At 36.9% G+C, this 17990-nt stretch overlaps 1 protein-coding gene across 10 annotated transcripts in view; it reads left to right on the forward strand.

Moving 5' to 3' along the window:
- The window catches only part of LOC106153180 (uncharacterized), a 38602-nt gene that overhangs the window by 5608 nt on the left and 15004 nt on the right, over positions 1-17990 (forward strand). For 3 of the 10 annotated variants that reach the window (XM_087003958.1, XM_087003950.1, XM_087003953.1), the window contains exons 3-10: positions 3942-3969; positions 9298-9415; positions 12170-12205; positions 13714-13806; positions 14194-14257; positions 14572-14670; positions 16313-16456; positions 16921-17016. In XM_087003958.1, the coding sequence (XP_086860084.1) occupies positions 3942-3969; positions 9298-9415; positions 12170-12205; positions 13714-13806; positions 14194-14257; positions 14572-14670; positions 16313-16456; positions 16921-17016 (678 nt within the window). Of the gene's footprint in view, positions 1-3941; positions 3970-9297; positions 9416-12169; positions 12206-12965; positions 12993-13713; positions 13807-14193; positions 14258-14571; positions 14671-16312; positions 16457-16920; positions 17017-17095; positions 17192-17990 lie in introns of all 10 variants that reach the window. The other 7 variants (XM_087003952.1, XM_087003954.1, XM_087003955.1 and 4 more) reach the window with 4 other exon arrangements.

The raw sequence follows: 17990 nt of genomic DNA on the forward strand, positions 1-17990 counted from the left end.
TTGTTACCTCACCTCTTTTGTTTAGAAGAAACATTTACTAAACCTCTGAAGTCCCTTGGGATTTGAATTAGGAGGTCATTGCAGAAGAATTTGATGGTTCAAGTTTTCATGCATTAAAATGGATTGTGGTCTTACCACTGCCTAGGGTGAGAGTCTGAACAGGGACGGCCTTTTCCTGTATAAGAGACAGTAGTACTTTGTGGACGGCAATCCAGACTGTCATTCAAGCTCAGTCAAATACATGACGTGTATTTTTATCATTTTTCAAATCTGAATACTTTGCATTCTTTAAGGGCTTGCTTACAAAAACAAGCACATAGGACTGCAGGTGATTCAGTATGGTATTCTTTGCGGTCAGCTAGTCTCATTCTCTCATCGTTACATCACTTATATAGGTCAAGTGAGGTCAAGTTTCAAAAGGGCACCTGTAGTTGGAGGGAGGGGAGATGATTAGGGGCAGATATGGCTACTGATTGTGCTTTATTCTCTTGTCTAATCTGGTAGATCATCTTCCATTGGCATCTATTTAAATATTACAAATTTACTACACATTCTTCATACTTAGACATCTGTACTCTGCAAAAAACTAAATTCAGCTTCTCATCAGTGAGCTGACATTGCATTGCCATATCTGAACTTTGAGAATGATGAATGGGAGTCCAGTTGTTTGCTGATCTCCACCCTTTCTACTTGTTCTACGTTGTTAATTTTGATTAGTTTGCTCTGCTAGTGGCCATTATTATTCCCATAAGTTCTTAATGGCGTAAAGCAAAAGTAATGGATTGGATCGTAAGTTTGATTCTTCTGGCTGTTGATAAAGACCTCAAATATGTAATCTAAGTGCATTTTTTGCAAGTTTTCCAAAACTGGCATTGAATCTTGGAAGAAGGTCAATTGGTTAAAAGCTTGGTTCAAAAATCTTCTCTGAAACATGTATGGTTTTATAGCAGCATAGAGTATAAGTTCTTTTTGTATGTCAATTTCTTCCAATTCCTGCAAAGAGAACAGTCCTGGGGCTGCTTTAATTGGAACTTGTCAAGAATGTTTGAACCTTAGTAACCCTAACACTTAACTAGTATTACTTTCCAATTGAAAACAGTTCTCGAGTTTGAAACTTGTCCTCTCTTTGTTTTACCGAAGCAATGTAAATAAAGAACTATTCAAGTTTTTTCCCCCATCTGCACTTGGCATGATGTTGCTACTTACTTTTCTATACAAATACAAAGATAACTATCAACACATGCCGTGATAATATTCTTAAACAGCAATGACATTATACATCTCTCCCATAATGGACTCCACCTAAACTGAAAAAATTGTAAACCATAGATATCAGCTGATCTTGCAGTGAGGAGAGCCCACTGTGACGATAGATCAGTATTGGTCCGAGCCTGGACAGGGGTCAAATCGGAGAGATCAAAGGGTCATTGGGTGGCTTTTAACTAGGATAAGTTTATTGCTATTAGCAGGGGCCTCTAAGGAAGATGATGGCATAGTTTGGTTGTCCATTAGACCTATCAGTGGTTTATTTAATAGCTAAATTGTGCCCCTGCTTGTGTGCAATTAGGAGTTAAGAGCTGTCAGTCTCTCTCTCCTCTCCTCTCCTCTCCTCTCCCCCCTTTATTTTGATGTCACCTTTAATGTCTCACCTGTCTTCACCATTTTGATACTGTAGATATGTGTCCAGACACCTTCACAAACCAGCTCATCTGAATGCACATTCATTAAATCAAAGTTAATTTCTCCATTGATCCTAACCAGGCCCTTACCTGTAAAATGTTGTATTTATTACTAGATAAACACCCCCTCTCCTTGATTGTAAAACCTCATTGCACAAGTCTATTTCGGCTTGTTGCTGTAAACCACTTGTTACCATATCTCCCTGTAGATGTTATGTCTTTACTATGAGGGTATAGATGGGTCATAAATATCTGGTGGTCCTCTGATACCTGTGATGCACATACTGCTATAAAGAATACAAATAAAGTCTGCAGATGATATAAAGATGGAGCATTTTATTTGTGATGTATCCCTGGTTTTATTGGTTGTTCCACAAATTTTGTTGTAGTTTGAGTTGAAACTGCATGGCCTTTGGCAATTTTTAATTAAAACAAAAACATTTTTTTTTTGTCTTATAATCAGACAGATGGGCATGGTATCAGTGAGAGCCAGGTATATATTTTACTGCAACCAAACAGAAATTGATTTGGATATATTTAAATATCATTTACATATTTAACATGATTATCTAAATGGAATGTTTTGGGGAAACTGCTTCAGTTCAAGTGACATTTCCATGAGGACATGTCTTTATATGACCTTTAACTTTAAAGAAGACTTCACAAGATATAGTCTATATATAGTCATGTACATTGGCATTGTTGTTGGTATCATCCATCTCCCTGTGGAGCTGATTTGACACATGGAAGCTGGAGATGTGACATGAATACATAAATGCTGTTTTTCACCTAATTTTCATGCCTGGCAGATACAGTAGTCTTATTGGGTGTAATGTATTCTCTGCACTGAATGGGCAAGCCCCGTCCTTTTGTGTGGCAGGCTGCACATCCTTCTTGTCCAAATATTGAGTTTTAAATGTTTAAAATGAAGCCAACCTCTGTCTGTGTTGTACATTTCTTTAGAATGATATAAAGTTACTATTTGGAAATAAAGAACCATATACAGAGAGGAGATTAAAAGAAGTGAAAAAAAGTCCAACAATTGGAAAAATTACTTGAAAATGTTATGGAGAAAGAATGAGATCTAAAGGATTGAATTAATTTGTAAAAGTTTTAAGTTCAGGATTATCCCAGGTAAATGCAAGGCTGCACAAGAGGTTCTGCAGTCTAAACCTCAAGTCCAGTTTAAACCTGATCTGGTATGGTCCAAAGATATATGTGAAATGGCAAAGATAGATCATGTTCAGTTCTGGGAGGTTTCTTTAGGTTATATAATTATAAAAATCCTGCCAGCCAAACAAAAGTTCACCTGAGTAAAGAGAAAGCTGCGTGTTACTTCAATCTAGTACAAAGCAGCATTGCATCATATATCCTCACAGGATAAAATCTGTTAATCAGTACAAACTCAGGTAAATTGTTATGGGCAACATCTCCTCCATTCTAGTCTTTCTTACAGTAAGGTACCATAAATCATGTTTTATATAGAGTTGGCACACTGAGCTGCAAGATACACAAGTGTGTAAGCACATGCTTCTCAGTAGCTGCAGAACTGTTGCAACTGTTTAGATAACTCTGCATAAGCAGAGTACATGACAGACTTGCTTGTTTTTTTTACATGAGAGAGAGAGAGAAGAGAATGTTTGAAATAGAACTTTTTAATGAGTTGGAAGCACTCCTGCAAGAAGGCTCCTATTATAAACACCAATCCATTTCATTCACAAAAAAAGTTGCAAAAAGTCTGCAGTTCCTGTGTTTTTGTTGCTATTATGGACAGCAATGCAATTTATGGCCTGGTGTTGTAGGAGGGTATGGTTTCAAGAAGATTGAGATACGAAGTAAAATGTTAGTTAACTGGGAATACCTGTTCCTCTCCATTGTCTGTGTATTGTTTGAGCAGAACAAATACTGTAGAGTAGGCACTTGGAAATGGTTTGCCTGCAAAGTTGGTTTTGATTGATTAAACAAATTCTAAATTCCAAGCATGTTGATCCACTATTTTCAGCTTTTGTATCTTTTCCTTTGAAATGGTTCACTCAAAGTCAGCTTGCAGGTGGTTATTATTTCTTACACCATTGTTTAGAAGGTTTTTATAAAATCACCTCTGTTGGTAATTATGTTTTAGGGCAGTGCCAGGCAAAGTTGGTTTTAAATTACTTGATAAGGGCTGTGTCCTCATAGAAACTGGATAAGCAATTTCAGATAATTTGATATTTTTGTGTGGGTATGTTTATGACTTATGTTTTTTTTTTCATGTATTTTCAGATCGAGAGGACCAATCTATTCTATGCACGTGAGTACAGTGAATGTGGCATATTTTTAAAGCATATTTTCATTTTTTTAGTTGTGAAGTATAGAGTTAACTTAAATTGAATGTCAGATAATGTTTTTCTGCTTTATTTGATCTACAAAGACTACAGCTTTTATAAAACATAACCATTATATTGCTTAAGCTTCTAAATATTTCAAAGCATAGTTTATGGCACACGGTGACTCACTCGCCAGGTATTCTATTTTCTACCACACACTTAAAAAATTATGAACATGAACGGTAGCTTCTCATTAAAAAACACCGGGTTGTTTTCGCTTTGTTGCTGCACTACAACATGATCTATTGCCATGTTTGAAGTATTTGCCCTGCTTGCTTGACTGCTATGCCCTGATTTATATGCAAGTAAACATATATTATATAATTATCCAAATGGAGGTTTTCTCCAAGATCTGGGGCTCATATCAGTCAGAGATGCATATACTTTTGGACAGGGTTGAATGAAAATGATGTGGAACTGTAAGACTTAAATTATTTTTGTTAGTCTTTCTCCAAAATATAATTCATTCAGCAAGATGATTTTAGTGATCAACTCTCTCTCACAATTTCACCCTCCCCCCAACCCACCAATCCCAGCCCCTCTCCTCAATCCAATGATCTGGTGTATAAAAACACTCACACGTTGTGGTAAAATATACTGCTAGTTTAGATAGTTGTTTCCCTCCAGCATTCCATACCTCTGCCCCAGTTAGGGATAGTCACATGCTTAACACGAACTAACGCAACTTTACCTGTAAGTCAGAAATGAGAATACTTGAGGTATCAGTGTGGTGACCTTCCTAACCCTGACAGTGGGACACACCTGTCTTACCTGTATATTGTAGACAGGTGATAGTGCTAATTTGGATGACTTAGACCTAAAGGATGATCCTCAGGGCCTGCATCCAGTTAAGGGTTGGGGACATTTCTTAATTCAAGTTCAAATGAAAAGCTGTTCTCTTTCAGTGGGAATGGCACAGTTTAACAAGTGTTAAGCCTTGGTGTGTGTGGGCTCAAGTGCTAGGCGTGACAAAAGAAACTTTTCATGCGTGATGCAATGTGTTTTTAAAAAACAATCCAGCATTTGTCTTTGACTATTGCCATTTCTGAGAAGGCATTGGTGATATTTCTAACCAACCACCTGCTGTGCTATAGCAGCAATAATTTACCACTTATTTAATAGAAATAGGCAACATATTATTAGGAAAGTGTTTTCCATGTTATTGAAAATGGCCCTCATTAGGACTGGGCATTTAGGTCAAGGGGTTACAAGGAATGTTGTCCAGGGGCTGATGAGTTGTAGATGAAATGATAAGTGTACAGGGGGACGGGCAATGGAATAAAAGGGGGTGATTTATTGGATATCATGTCAATTATGGACCTATCTACACTGCCTGAACTGAACTGTCCTACCTTGACATACTGCTGCCCCAGTGCATGTGTTGACAGGCCATATGAATAATGGGCTGTCAGGATTTTAAATTGTAAAAAAATATTTCAATAATAACTTTGGGCTGACAGCGCAATTCTGATTATTTGTGATTTGAGAAGTGGACATTTGGTCAATTGCTGCCCCTTCAGTCTGTCCTTTATCAGCTAAAATGGTGCTAGTGTCTGGTCAGCAAGGCAAACAAGTCTACAGTAGCCCCTGTATACATTTAAGAGTGAAATTAGCTGCCTCTGAATCACATGTTAAATATTGCTCCAAATTTAAACAAATGATGCTAATATTAGTATGTGATAAGGTTGACTCAAAATTATGATAAGCTCTGTAGTGGTCACATGATAGCCAGTTACATTTTATGTTGGAACATTGGAGAGTTAAGGGGGGGGGGGAGGATATCCTAAGGAATGTCATTGATAGAAATTGATTATCTTAATAGCTAAGGTCAGACATCTTAATGTATTACCAGTTTAATCTAAATCTTTAATCCTGTAAACATTCCTGTGTCATCCCAGCACGACCCTGTCAGCTTAGATCCAGAGTAATTTACCTTCTTTGGAGAACTTTAAGCTATAGCTTTGAAAGGAAGAATGACTCTCTTTTAAGGTATGAGGTTGTAGTCAATTACAGGTAGAAGGCAAATATGTTACACTGTGACTGCCCCTTATCTGAAAGGTTCTGTTTGAGGAAGGTCCCCTGTATTGGCTTATTTGCTTAGTCCAGACGCAGGTGATAGTAGGTAGAAAACACATGTAACAGCAATTACTTGTGTATAGGTGAGACATTTACTGGAGTATTGTGAGGTCGCCATAAAAGGATGGCAAGAAATAAAGGCGCACATACCACACCAAGGCCGCCACATACCAGTCCTATTGATATGCTAATAGGAGCATAGAAAGAGGACTGTGTACACTTGTGCTATAAGGCAATGAAGAAGATGGGGGGTTCAATTGAATGGAGAGTGCCCTTAAAATACAGAACTTCCAAAAAAAAAAATGTACTGTCAGTCAAGGGAGCCATGTGGATGTGAAAATCGCCATGCTGTGTCATTGTTTGATATTCATTCAGGCGTTCCTTAACTAGCCCTGGGGTGAGATGTAGATTATATAGAAATTTTGCCCGATGAATTTTTCTCTTCGGTCCAGGGTATGTTGTAGTAAAGTGTAGGTATCAGTATGTTACGTAATGTCTGGGGGGAACAGACAAGCTGCATTGACCGCAGCACGAAAAGTATCCACAATGGATTCACCATGGCAGAAATAGTACAGAGTACCAAATTACGAGACTAAATGAAGTGACTGAGGAGGTGTATTGCATGCCAGCTTGCCTCTTCCGCCTCAGCTGCAGAGGTGCAATGCTCTTAATACGGAGACTTGTAGCGGTCCCTCTTTGAAATTAGCTGTTAGAAAAAGCAAAAAGCCAAACACGTTTTCCACACTTACATGCAAGCTCCATTCCCACCCTCTTGTATGCTCAGTTAACCAAAAGTGATGGCTCCAGTCAGAGTCATTGAAAATTTTTGCTAAATAAATAAATATAAGAGTTGGTTCAATTGAGGCAGTGTTAGCCCCTTCGGCTTATAAGTTCAATTTTGGGATAACTGTTGTAAGTTTGACAAGGTGTAACTGGTCAAATGTCAGAGAAGTGGACCGTGCAATGCCCCTTATGTCTGGCTTGACTTGCTGTAACACTGGAAACACATACAAGCAGATTGACATTTCAACTGGCACACCTGTTGAGTTTTTATAACTGCACAAGTGATCTTGTTATTTTTAACAGTTTGAGGAAGACTTCATAACACAATAGAAATGTTTCTTGGTGTCATGAAGCCATAATTCATACACCACCTGGTTCTGACACTATGAATTCATTTGGTTGTAAGCTAAACACTTTGCTACATTGAAAAAGTAATTCTGTTGGCATTTGCTAAGTACTTAGCTTGATTCAAGTTCGAAGGATTTTTTGATTTTGTACACTGCTGACCACATAGGAAAAAAACTTTTCTCAATAGGAAAACTGACTGCAGAATGTATATAAAATAGCTTGTTTGTGTTTGAGGGAATTTGCTACTCTTAATATCATTGATGTCCTCATGTTATTTGTGAGACGCCAGTTCATGATGACAGTGGTTCACCAAGGACACTGATACAGTAGCTAGAGAAGTGGCATCCTTACTACATCTGCATCAAATTTTAACCAAGTGTGAAAGCTTACTTCCTCCTTCTGGTGGTTTTTGTGGTTCATATTTATAACATGACAGTGGCTCTTGTGGCTGATTTACATAATGGGACCGTGGACCCTCCCACCCATGTTCAAAACATGCCTTATTTGGTAAGGTGACAGGGAATTGTGGATGACTATCTATATGGGTATGTTGCGTTTTTTATAAGTTATATCTTTGTGACTGACATGCATAAATGTGAATCATTAGCAAGTCTAATAAAGGTCCTCTTGTTCGCAGTGCCAAATGGGATAATTAATACCAGTTAAAATGTCATTCACGCTGTTGGGACATGAATAGTGTCGGAACCAGTGGTCTTTTGATCACTTTGATGGTCTGACCTGTGAACAGAATTGCCTGTTTTTATGACAAAAGGGAACTAAATTCTATACACTCTGTGCTTTGCCAGAGTGGTCAAGCTATTTTATAAACCAAATTTGTTTTTACGGTGTGTCGCCTTGATTCTTATGGGTCAGTCATGTTCCTTATTACTTAAATAGCGTGGACTGGACAATAGGTTTCTTGTTATTTTACGCTTTCCTCTATTGGTCTTGATTTTCTAGGTCCACTGTATCAGAACTTGACTGTACCTGCCATATTGATTCTCTGAGGCTTAGATAACAATGGGCAGACATTTGTAAACAGTATTATGAGTAATGTTTTTAGTGCCGGTCAAAAGCGCCATAGAAATATATGCCATACGCATTCCATTTATGGAAAATGTGAATGAGTCACCACTGTTACCCTGTGACCTCAGATTATGTAGACATTTCCAGCATTGATTATAATCATATTTTTCAATATAAGATGTATTTAAGCCTTTTCTCATTTATCAGCCAATGTGGTGGCCCCTGGACCTTGTGGCCAGCTTAGCAGTAGCCCCATATCATAGTAATGTTAACAAGGTTCCCTGCTGGCCGCTGCTAGCTGCTATTGCAGATCATTTGTAGTGGTTTAGGATAAAAGAATAAATATTTAAAGCAGTCCATCCTTATTCATACCAGCGCCTTCCGGAGATGAAAGTGCTTAAGTCTGGCAGGAAGATCTAAATAAAAGACAGGTTTTGAAAGCAAAAAGTGGACTACACAAATCAGTAATGGTGCAAAAATAACTCTCTAACAGATTGTGCTTCCTTAACTAGCCAAAAGAAAACTTCGTTCAGGCAAATACTTTAAAATTACAGTGACACTAGCATTTTATTTTATACATCTGTATGCTAATTTTTTGTGGATAGAAGGTGTGCTTCAAAAGTGCATCCTCTGATTAACTGTCTGGCGCCATATTTCTAACCCTGGAGTGAAAACATGTCAGGCTGGAAGTGTGAACTGTAAACACTTAAAGATTATATTAATGCAAAATGTTTTAAATAAATGACAACTATGTTATGTAAATTTGCACTGTTTCAGCTGGCTTTGTTGTTAGCTTTGTTAAGTTCTGTCAGGATCTTTTTAGCATTGCCATCAGGCATAAAGATAGACCCAATATTGAATACCATGATATCAGATGAACACTCTGGTTTTAAACCTAAGACCCCCCCCCCCCCCCCCCCCCCAATATACATGCACACAAATACAAGGAAAGCAATAACTTTTATTTAAGATTTATAATCACTGGCATGAAATTACATATATCTTTCTATGTTTTCCAGAGGTGAATCTGGTGCAGGTAAGACAGAGAATACCAAGAAGGTGATCCAGTACCTGGCATATGTAGCCGCATCTCTCAAGTCATCAAGGCAGTCCACCTCAACTATTCACAGTATCCAGGTATGTGGGGGACAGTTTGAATGAGGGGGGAGGCAGCCCTTGGGATTCCTAGCATGTCGGGTTCATCTTCCCTGCATCCTTATTATTTCCCTTAATTGCACGTTGAGTGTGAAATGTAGTGTTTGTCTGTCAGTAACCCTGGAACAAGCTGTAGATTGATTAAGAGAAATTAGTTGTTATGTTTTCTAGAAAATATTTGGAATTTTTGGAGGTCAAAAGGATCTGTGCTGACCAAACAGTTTATTTAAGTGGTAGTATGATCAAGTGGGTTGAGGGGGAAGAGAAGTAGTAGAAATGTAGTGTTGCACTGCACATTGGACTCGGGGACTAGAATGGGATGACTGGATGGCACGGGGCCCACCTGGAGTGGGATGACGTACAGACATAAATCACCCACTGACGTAATAATGTCCGAGTGACACATTACCCAAGAGACTGTTCTTATGCACATGTTCAGTCATGTTTTTATCACGCAACATGTAATGGATTGTTTTACAGGGGTGGGAGGGAGCTTGTTGTCTTTCAATTATGAAAAAAAAAAGTATTTTTGTTTTGAAGTGCAGTCAGTGTAGTCTAGTAGTGGCTTTTGCTCACAGAAGATGTGGGGGTTATTATGGCACATATAATTTTGATCAGATTCACAGCTTTTTTGCTTTGAACAGTGGTGAGGTCATGCACAAGCACAAAGTGTGCCAGTGTGGTTATATAGAAGTGATGCTACTCTGCCTTAAGCAATTCATCTTCCATTCACACTGTAGTCTTTGTAGTAACCACATCCAGTAAGATGATGCCTAATGATTGATAAGAAAGACCTCTTTCTCTTATAATTGTACTTCGATGTTTAAAGGGGGATGTAAAAGTAATTTGTTTAAATTGTTAAAAATGAAATGTTGTGTACATTTGAATAATTTAAGTTGATATAAGTGCGTTTTAACATATTCTGATATTTCTGTGATGTAGACATTTAATAATTTTGATAATTTTTGTAATTGTCTTTTGACTATTTAACTGGTGTATACAAGTATTTTAAAGACCAACATCTGCTTTGAGGCATGTGTGTATTGTATGTCTTTGGCTATTTAATATTTGGAAGGCCTGGCAGCAGAGAAGGTTTGCAAACAAAAACTTGAAATAAAATGTTAAAACGATGTGAAGAAAAAAATAATGTTGGAAAGAGATAAAAGCACGAAGAGCAACTTGAAATTAAAAGAAAAGGTTTTAATATGGTGAAGTTATGTAAGAATACAATTTATGATATGGCAATATTGCAAACCTTGTCTGTTCTTGGAAACTTATCATTATTGTCTTTCGCAAAGTTTGAGGCTTTAACTTGAGTTTTTATTTCTGTAATTAAAGCAAGCCAGTTTTTGCATTTTTTAAAAAAGTTTTGATTCTGTAGTATTGATGCTAATTGTCCACCTATTTAGCATGCAAACCTTTCTTAAATCTAATGGCAATAACAACATAATGCAGACACTGGTCTGTATAATTAACTATGGCAAGCAGATTTCCAGTAGACCAGGAACTTTTCTATTCATATATAGCTGGGATGCCATGTTTTACCCATGCTAGCAGTCCCTAGTAACATTACCACTGGGTGTATGTATTGAAATAAGCCAAGAACTAAACTGCTTGAAGTTTCAATAGGGACTGTGGTGTGTTGGCTGATTGCATTGTGGCTATACTTCCCTCCGCAGCTTACCTGGTTATGAATTTATTACAGTACATATGTACATACCTGACTACTGTTATGTATTTTAAACAAAAAAAAAACATATTTAACCTTACAGTGTTGCTTTCATTTGAATTGCCTGGTGGTAGAGGTGTTTTAGTGGATAAAGTTTTGTCCTTTTTTAATATAAAAGTAGTAACATGTTTCTGAAATGCAACACCTAAGTTTTAGTTTTGAATTTGGCAAACCTATGCACATACTAACCTCTACAATATAATGGAGAGAATATAAACATTGCAATGCAGCATGTGTCTACCTGTTGCCTGCAGTGTTACATGGCAAGCTGTTGGTTTTTCATCATGTTATACTGATCTAAAACAGAAAATATTTTCATTCCATCCTCAAACCCACCCCCCTCCCTCCCTATTGTCCCGTCCCTCTCCTCTCTCCACAGTCTTGTTTCAAGTTGGGTACCAAACAGTACTGAGACTTTTACCAGTGCTGCTACTTACAAACAAGTCCATATCTTAGGCTTCGTTCACATGCAATGTCTATTTTCTATTTTCTATTTTCTATTTTCGGTATGTCTTATGATCACGGTCTGTGCACTGAATATCCCGCGGCGTAATTACTGGCAGCGCGAGCCAGTTACTATAAGTTACTATAAGTAACTGGCTCGCGCTGCCAGTAATTACGCGGCGGGATATTCAGTGCACAGACCGTGATCATAAGACATACCGAAAATAGAAAATAGAAAATAGAAAATAGACATTGCATGTGAACGAAGCCTTAGTGTAAACACCCTGTGACCTGGAATTTGAGCATGACACTGAGGTTTCCCTTCTATACATGGCATTATGGTGATAAGCATGCCTTGACATCCGTCTGTCAGAAAAAGAGAAACAATTAAAATTGTAGCACATTTTTTAATTGCTCGTTTAAACAACAACAAAGAAGTCCATTTCTGCTAAAATTGCAATGCCCTTGTATGCAAAATAAGCCTGCTTAGTTTTTGAAAATGGGCATATTGTTTTGTGAGTTTGATATCTTTGTATACATGTATTTATGCTTTAACTTTCCAGCCAGGACACACGACAGAGCATTGGACTGTTCTTCAAGTATAGTATATAATTTGTCTCCTCCTAAAACAATAGCATCCTTTTAGACATCTTGCTCAATAAAAACTATTGTACAAAAAAGTGAAAATGAAACCAAACATGGCAGTGATTGGCCATAAGTGATTTGCATGCGAGACCAGTAATCATGATAACAGTACAGTTTTATTCTAAACTAGAAGGGTTTGATTCTTTAAAAAAAATGTCCTGTCACCACCCACAGCTACCAGACTAAACACTCAAAAGCATCTTGAGGAGATCTTTCCCCCTATATTAAAAAACTCCTTGCCCTAAGGTCACTTATAAAGTCATAGGTTACTTTGAAAATGAATAATACTACCTCAAGGATGAGGGTGTTCTAATATGGTTCCCAGAATTGACGATTAATGAAACCTTCCAGAAACCAACACCTTGCATCCAGATTAATCTGCAGTATAGGGGCTCGGGTGTGAAGCACCAGGATTATACTATATTTATTCTAATAGTGCCTATTTAGTCATGCTTCTACCTCTGACTTTGCCTTCTGTCTGTCTGTCTGTCTGTCTGTCTTTTTGATTCCTGTGTCATACTGTCACTAATCTACACGCATTAACTAATCACATGATTTGGTAGAAACCACACATGGCGGCTGTGAGGGTTTATCCCTCTCGGTGATGGCCACCTGTGACATTGTCACGGTGAGCCATCTGATTGTCTCAATGAACCAATCAACCCGCATGTGATAATCTAATTGTCTTTCTGTCTTCTTTGTCCTCCTCTGCAGCACCGTGATCACAAGGATATCAACCTTGTAAGTAAGACTCTCACCGGGCACTCAGAAGGGTGCTTTCACTTAAGTATTTCTTTTTTTTTATCTTATTTCGTTTTTACTATGATGATTATTTTAGACGAGATGAGAGGAGGTGCGTGCGTACAGCGAGCGAGTGAGAGAGAGAGAGAGAAAGTGAACTAGGGAGAGCATGTGTGTATTATTGGATACGTTTGTGACAGAGTTCGGAATATCTCTGTCCCTCTGAGTGCCCTCTGAGATACTGACCACTGGTTTACTATTATTGGCCATTTTTATGGTGTTATCCCAACAAATTTCCTTGAATTATCCCCGCTGTCATTGCCCTGTTCTTCCATTCACGGCACCATCAAGATGGCCTGTCTTCTCATAAGTGACACTTTCACAGTAGAGAATAAATTTCAGTTGAGATTATTTTTAATTGGCTAAATGGGAAAAGCACAGTGTACTAAGCTATCACCACAAACATTTTTTAGTTCAAAATGATTTTTAAAATTAAGTGGCTAATGAAAAATTTCTGATGTTTTATGACCTGTTTTTTGTTTCAGGTTCAGTGAATTCCATGTATAGGAAATGCTTTTTAAGTAGCATGAATGTTTTCAAAAGTTTTGTAGTAGTTTGGTTGAAACTTATCCAAAATTATTAAAATCAACATTTGTGTTCACCAAACAAAATCATATCTATGGTGGTCATATTTCAATCTAACATTGTTTGAAATTTATAGGGTGAGTTAGAGCAGCAACTTCTTCAAGCCAACCCCATTCTAGAGGCCTTTGGCAATGCTAAGACCATCAAAAATGACAACTCTTCACGATTTGTAAGTATTCGGTTTTGCTAATTTTTTTTCACACACACATGAAACCACATACAAAGGACACTTACATTTAAACATTTGTACATAATTAACAAAGGTAGAAAAACTAAGTGTCGTGAATTAAATAAGTATTATGTTCTTTTAATTTATGTTTTCAATTTTGTCAGACAATGTAGGTAACATGAAAATAGCAAAAAAGGAAAAATCGAAAATTCAATACAGATTTCGCCTTTGGTATTGCAATCTTTTTATGACAAAACCTTTTTTTAATTCAGATAATTTTTTTGGTTTATTTATTTTTCAATAAACTGGTCACTGTTATTTTTTTAAATGGATCATGTTATAGTAAATTATGGTGAAAACTAATGAAATGTAATTCTGATTTTGTAGGGTAAATTCATCCGTATCAACTTTGATGCATCAGGTTACATCTCTGGAGCCAACATAGAGTCCTGTATCCTTTCAGTTTTCTGTCATTAATTACATTTTATAATTACAGATATTCCATTTTCCAGACACTCAACTTTTGCATACTTCATTCCAATTTTTCACTCAAAGTGCATAATTACAAAAAAAAAAAAATGCTATAACTGTATAGTGTAGGGTTGTTTGTACAAACAACTACATATGTTAACACCCACTACCTTGACAATACTTTTGATAATCTGAACATACATATATGATTACTGTACTCCACACTCTTCATTCCACCTTCTCAACTTTGTTTCTGCCACACAGATCTGTTTTACACTTAACAGCCATGATAAGATCTGTTGGAGAAATCCCGTGTGATTCACCAGGCAGAAATCGAGAGGATGTTCCACATAGCCTACCAGCTTCTTGCTGGAGCCACACCTGACATGAGAAGTAAGTAGAAAGGAAATGTCCCCAGATGACAATAACCTAAACTTGCATAATGACAGGCGATTTTACGAGATAATGTAATTATGAATTGAGTTACTGCAGGCGTCATTTCCAAGAATTTGATGAGACAATTTGATTTACTTGAATTGGTTTTAAAAGAATAACTTGAATAAATTGATTTTGACTTAAGTACTCAAAAATCCTCTATGGGAAATTAATTTCCTCTATGGGAAATGACTTTGAAATGATCAGAAAAACTTAGTGAATGAATGGATTAGAAGTTGTTTTAAAAAAAGAAAGGCAAAACACATTTGGTGATATTTTCATATTCAAAGTAGTTTGTTAGATAATGTGAAACTGGTTTAAAGTTGCCCAAAAGAACCATTAAAAAGTATCTCAATAGAAGCATTTAAAAAGATAAATTTGAGCCCTACTTGGCTTTGGTAGAATAACAGTAATGGAAGGTAACCTGCATGAGGCAGTATTAACAACATGGAGCTTTGGGCAAGCACATGCCTTGTTGAGAATGATTATGAATACATGAATTTTTTATAAAACACCTGTGCCCACAGGATAACGGGAACATGTGCTGTAAACTCATTACAGCACCAAAGAGGTGTTTTTTCCCTAGCTGGTTATGAATGGATCATAAGGATCATCTTTTAAAGGAAAAAAACTTTAAAATTAATGGAAATAGTATTTTAAAACCTTGTTTAAGCAGTTTAAGTTCTTACTCTGATGCAGCATTGCTGATCTTGCCTAACAAGCTGCACACCAGCTGATTACATCTGTTCTTTATACATGTGAATCAGTATGGAAAAAAAAAGGGGTCTTAAAAAAAGACTATTCCTTCAAACAACGTATGGCACATGTTATCTTTTACCGCAGTCAGAACCCTAGCGAGTACTGATGGCAGTTCATAGGTATTCCACCTTCAACACCTCAGGGGTTATGTTCAGTTACACATCAAAAGAATGTTCAACACTTGGAAGCCGAAGGAGTCAAAAGCCCAGATTACCTGTGTATTTCTGTCAACATGGTCATTCAGTAAGAATTCAAGGTCCTGTTATCTTTATCCTGCCGATGCTATCTTAAGCTGGGAATGATAAGTCAAACTAGGACTGTAATAGGACAGGCATGACTCAGAAGTCTGATTAAGGACATTTGAACTACTTATTTCTACAATATTGCCACTTTTACTAATTTTTTTTCCTAAGTGCATAGATGATGCAGGAATCAGAATAGTGGAAAATACATGCGATAAGTGGTAACCTTTTGAATAAACTCAAATTACTCTCCATGGAAACTTGGCTATGTGAAAGAATTATTTTTATTTAGAAAACATTGATGACAACAATAATGATTTTATTGGATCTTGTTTAGTTCCTTGCCATAACAAAATGAAATTTACTTTTAATAATAAGAGGGGAAAATAAATGTAATACAGGATTTAGAAAGTAGCAAAGTCAGTATGTATGCTTGTGATGGACATCACCAATCTTGAATAGGTAAATTTTATTTACCTGATCTGATGTGATACTGAAAGAACCAGAGCATTCTCTCTCTTACTTAATAGTAATAATGATGATGATGATAATTCACAATATGACATCCCATTGCTAATCCCTACTGTGTCCGTTTCCAGAGGAGCTTCTGCTGGAAGACATCAGGAAGTACCGCTATATCACCAATGGGCCTAACCCTGTGCCAGGGGTGGACGATGTGGAGACCTTCAAGGAGACCCTGGAGGCCATGAACATCATGGGGATGTCTGAGGAAGACAGATACGGTAAACTGCTGTACTCCATAGAATGGTTAATGTTATGACAAAGTATTTTTGAAGTATTCTTCCTCATATTTGCTTTATGTGCTTGCATATTTTCCATCTTTGTATAAATCTGTGAAGATCTTTGATTGACTGATGTTAAAGCTTGTAACTTTCAAGTTATTGAAAATTAAGGGGTATCATGTTAAACAATTCTAGAATGTGCTTTATTATTGTCATTATATCTCTTGTTAATCATCTGCTTCATTTCAGGCCGACTTGCTATACACAGGTGTATTTCTGTAATTGGTCTGCGTTTTGAAATATGCAGCTTTCATGTTCAAATTTAACTGTCCTGAAGTAACACTAAATATGACTAAGTATGAAACAGATTGTGCTGTGTTGTATGAACACTTGAATAGCTGTATAATAAGGCATCAGGTTTCCCCTAGAATAATGCTTCATTGTTTGTGACTGCTTTCTTCCAGCTGTTTTCAGAATAGTGTCTGCCTGCTTGCACATGGGCAACATGCAGTTTAAGAAGGAGAGAAACTCTGATCAGGCCTCTCTGCCTGAGAACACTGGTAGGTATCCAGACTGTAATGAGGCGACATCTATTGACAAAACTGAATATTAAAACCACATTGGACTTGTATCTTGCAGGGGTTTTAAGGGTAGTATCAGCAGTCCTACAATTTGGTAATCTAGCCATACAGAATGAAAGGAAATCAGACCAGGCCATTATTCCAGATAACACAGGTTTGAGCAGAAAACCCCCCTTTGTGTAGGGATGCTCCTGGACATTTTATACTGTGCATCATGAAAATTGAAGTTTAAAAGAAATGGATGATTACCTATCCCATAATGATAACATTTACCAATGATACCTGCTTGTGATTTGAACTTTTGCATGCTAAATTTTGATTGTCATTGACATGATGAAGAAAGAGGGCTGGCACGTCAAATTTACGAGACTTCATGATTTCTTAGACTGCATGCAAATTTTTATTTTAAAGAATCAAACTGATATATGAGAAGTAATTTACAGTTGACTCTGCATATGACTGTTCCCATTTAGAAACCTCAAAACCTGCTCCTTGAAAATGAGAATGAAAAAACTGTATGATGATGATTGCGTGAATTGCACAATGAGTAAATTTGGAGTTTTTTCCCCATTTGCATGAATTTTGATATCTACATAAAATATGGATGGTTACTTTCTGGTGTGGTATGAAGAAATCTAAGATTGAAATTCCAACCTAAAATAAAAATACCCTTCTTGTTTTTGCTACATTTCCCAGATTTTGTATGGCACATTTAGTAATAGTTTTGCAGTTTGATAAAGAATGTGATGTAGACTGCATGAAGTTTTCAGAATTGTTCTTTTTATTTTGTTATATTTCTTATATAGTATATTTCTTCTTCTTTAGCAAGTCAAAGCTCTTAGTTGATATTATTTCTTTTGTAGTATAAATTTAAGTTAGTCATATAGTCAGTATTCTTTGTGAAGCTTTCACTTGGGAGTTCTACACCCTCCACAGTTTTTGTTTTTTTAGTT

This window comes from Lingula anatina, chromosome 2, assembly GCF_051362555.1.
Source record: "Lingula anatina isolate TDL-2025a chromosome 2, LinAna3.0, whole genome shotgun sequence".
Classification (NCBI taxonomy): domain Eukaryota; kingdom Metazoa; phylum Brachiopoda; class Lingulata; order Lingulida; family Lingulidae; genus Lingula; species Lingula anatina.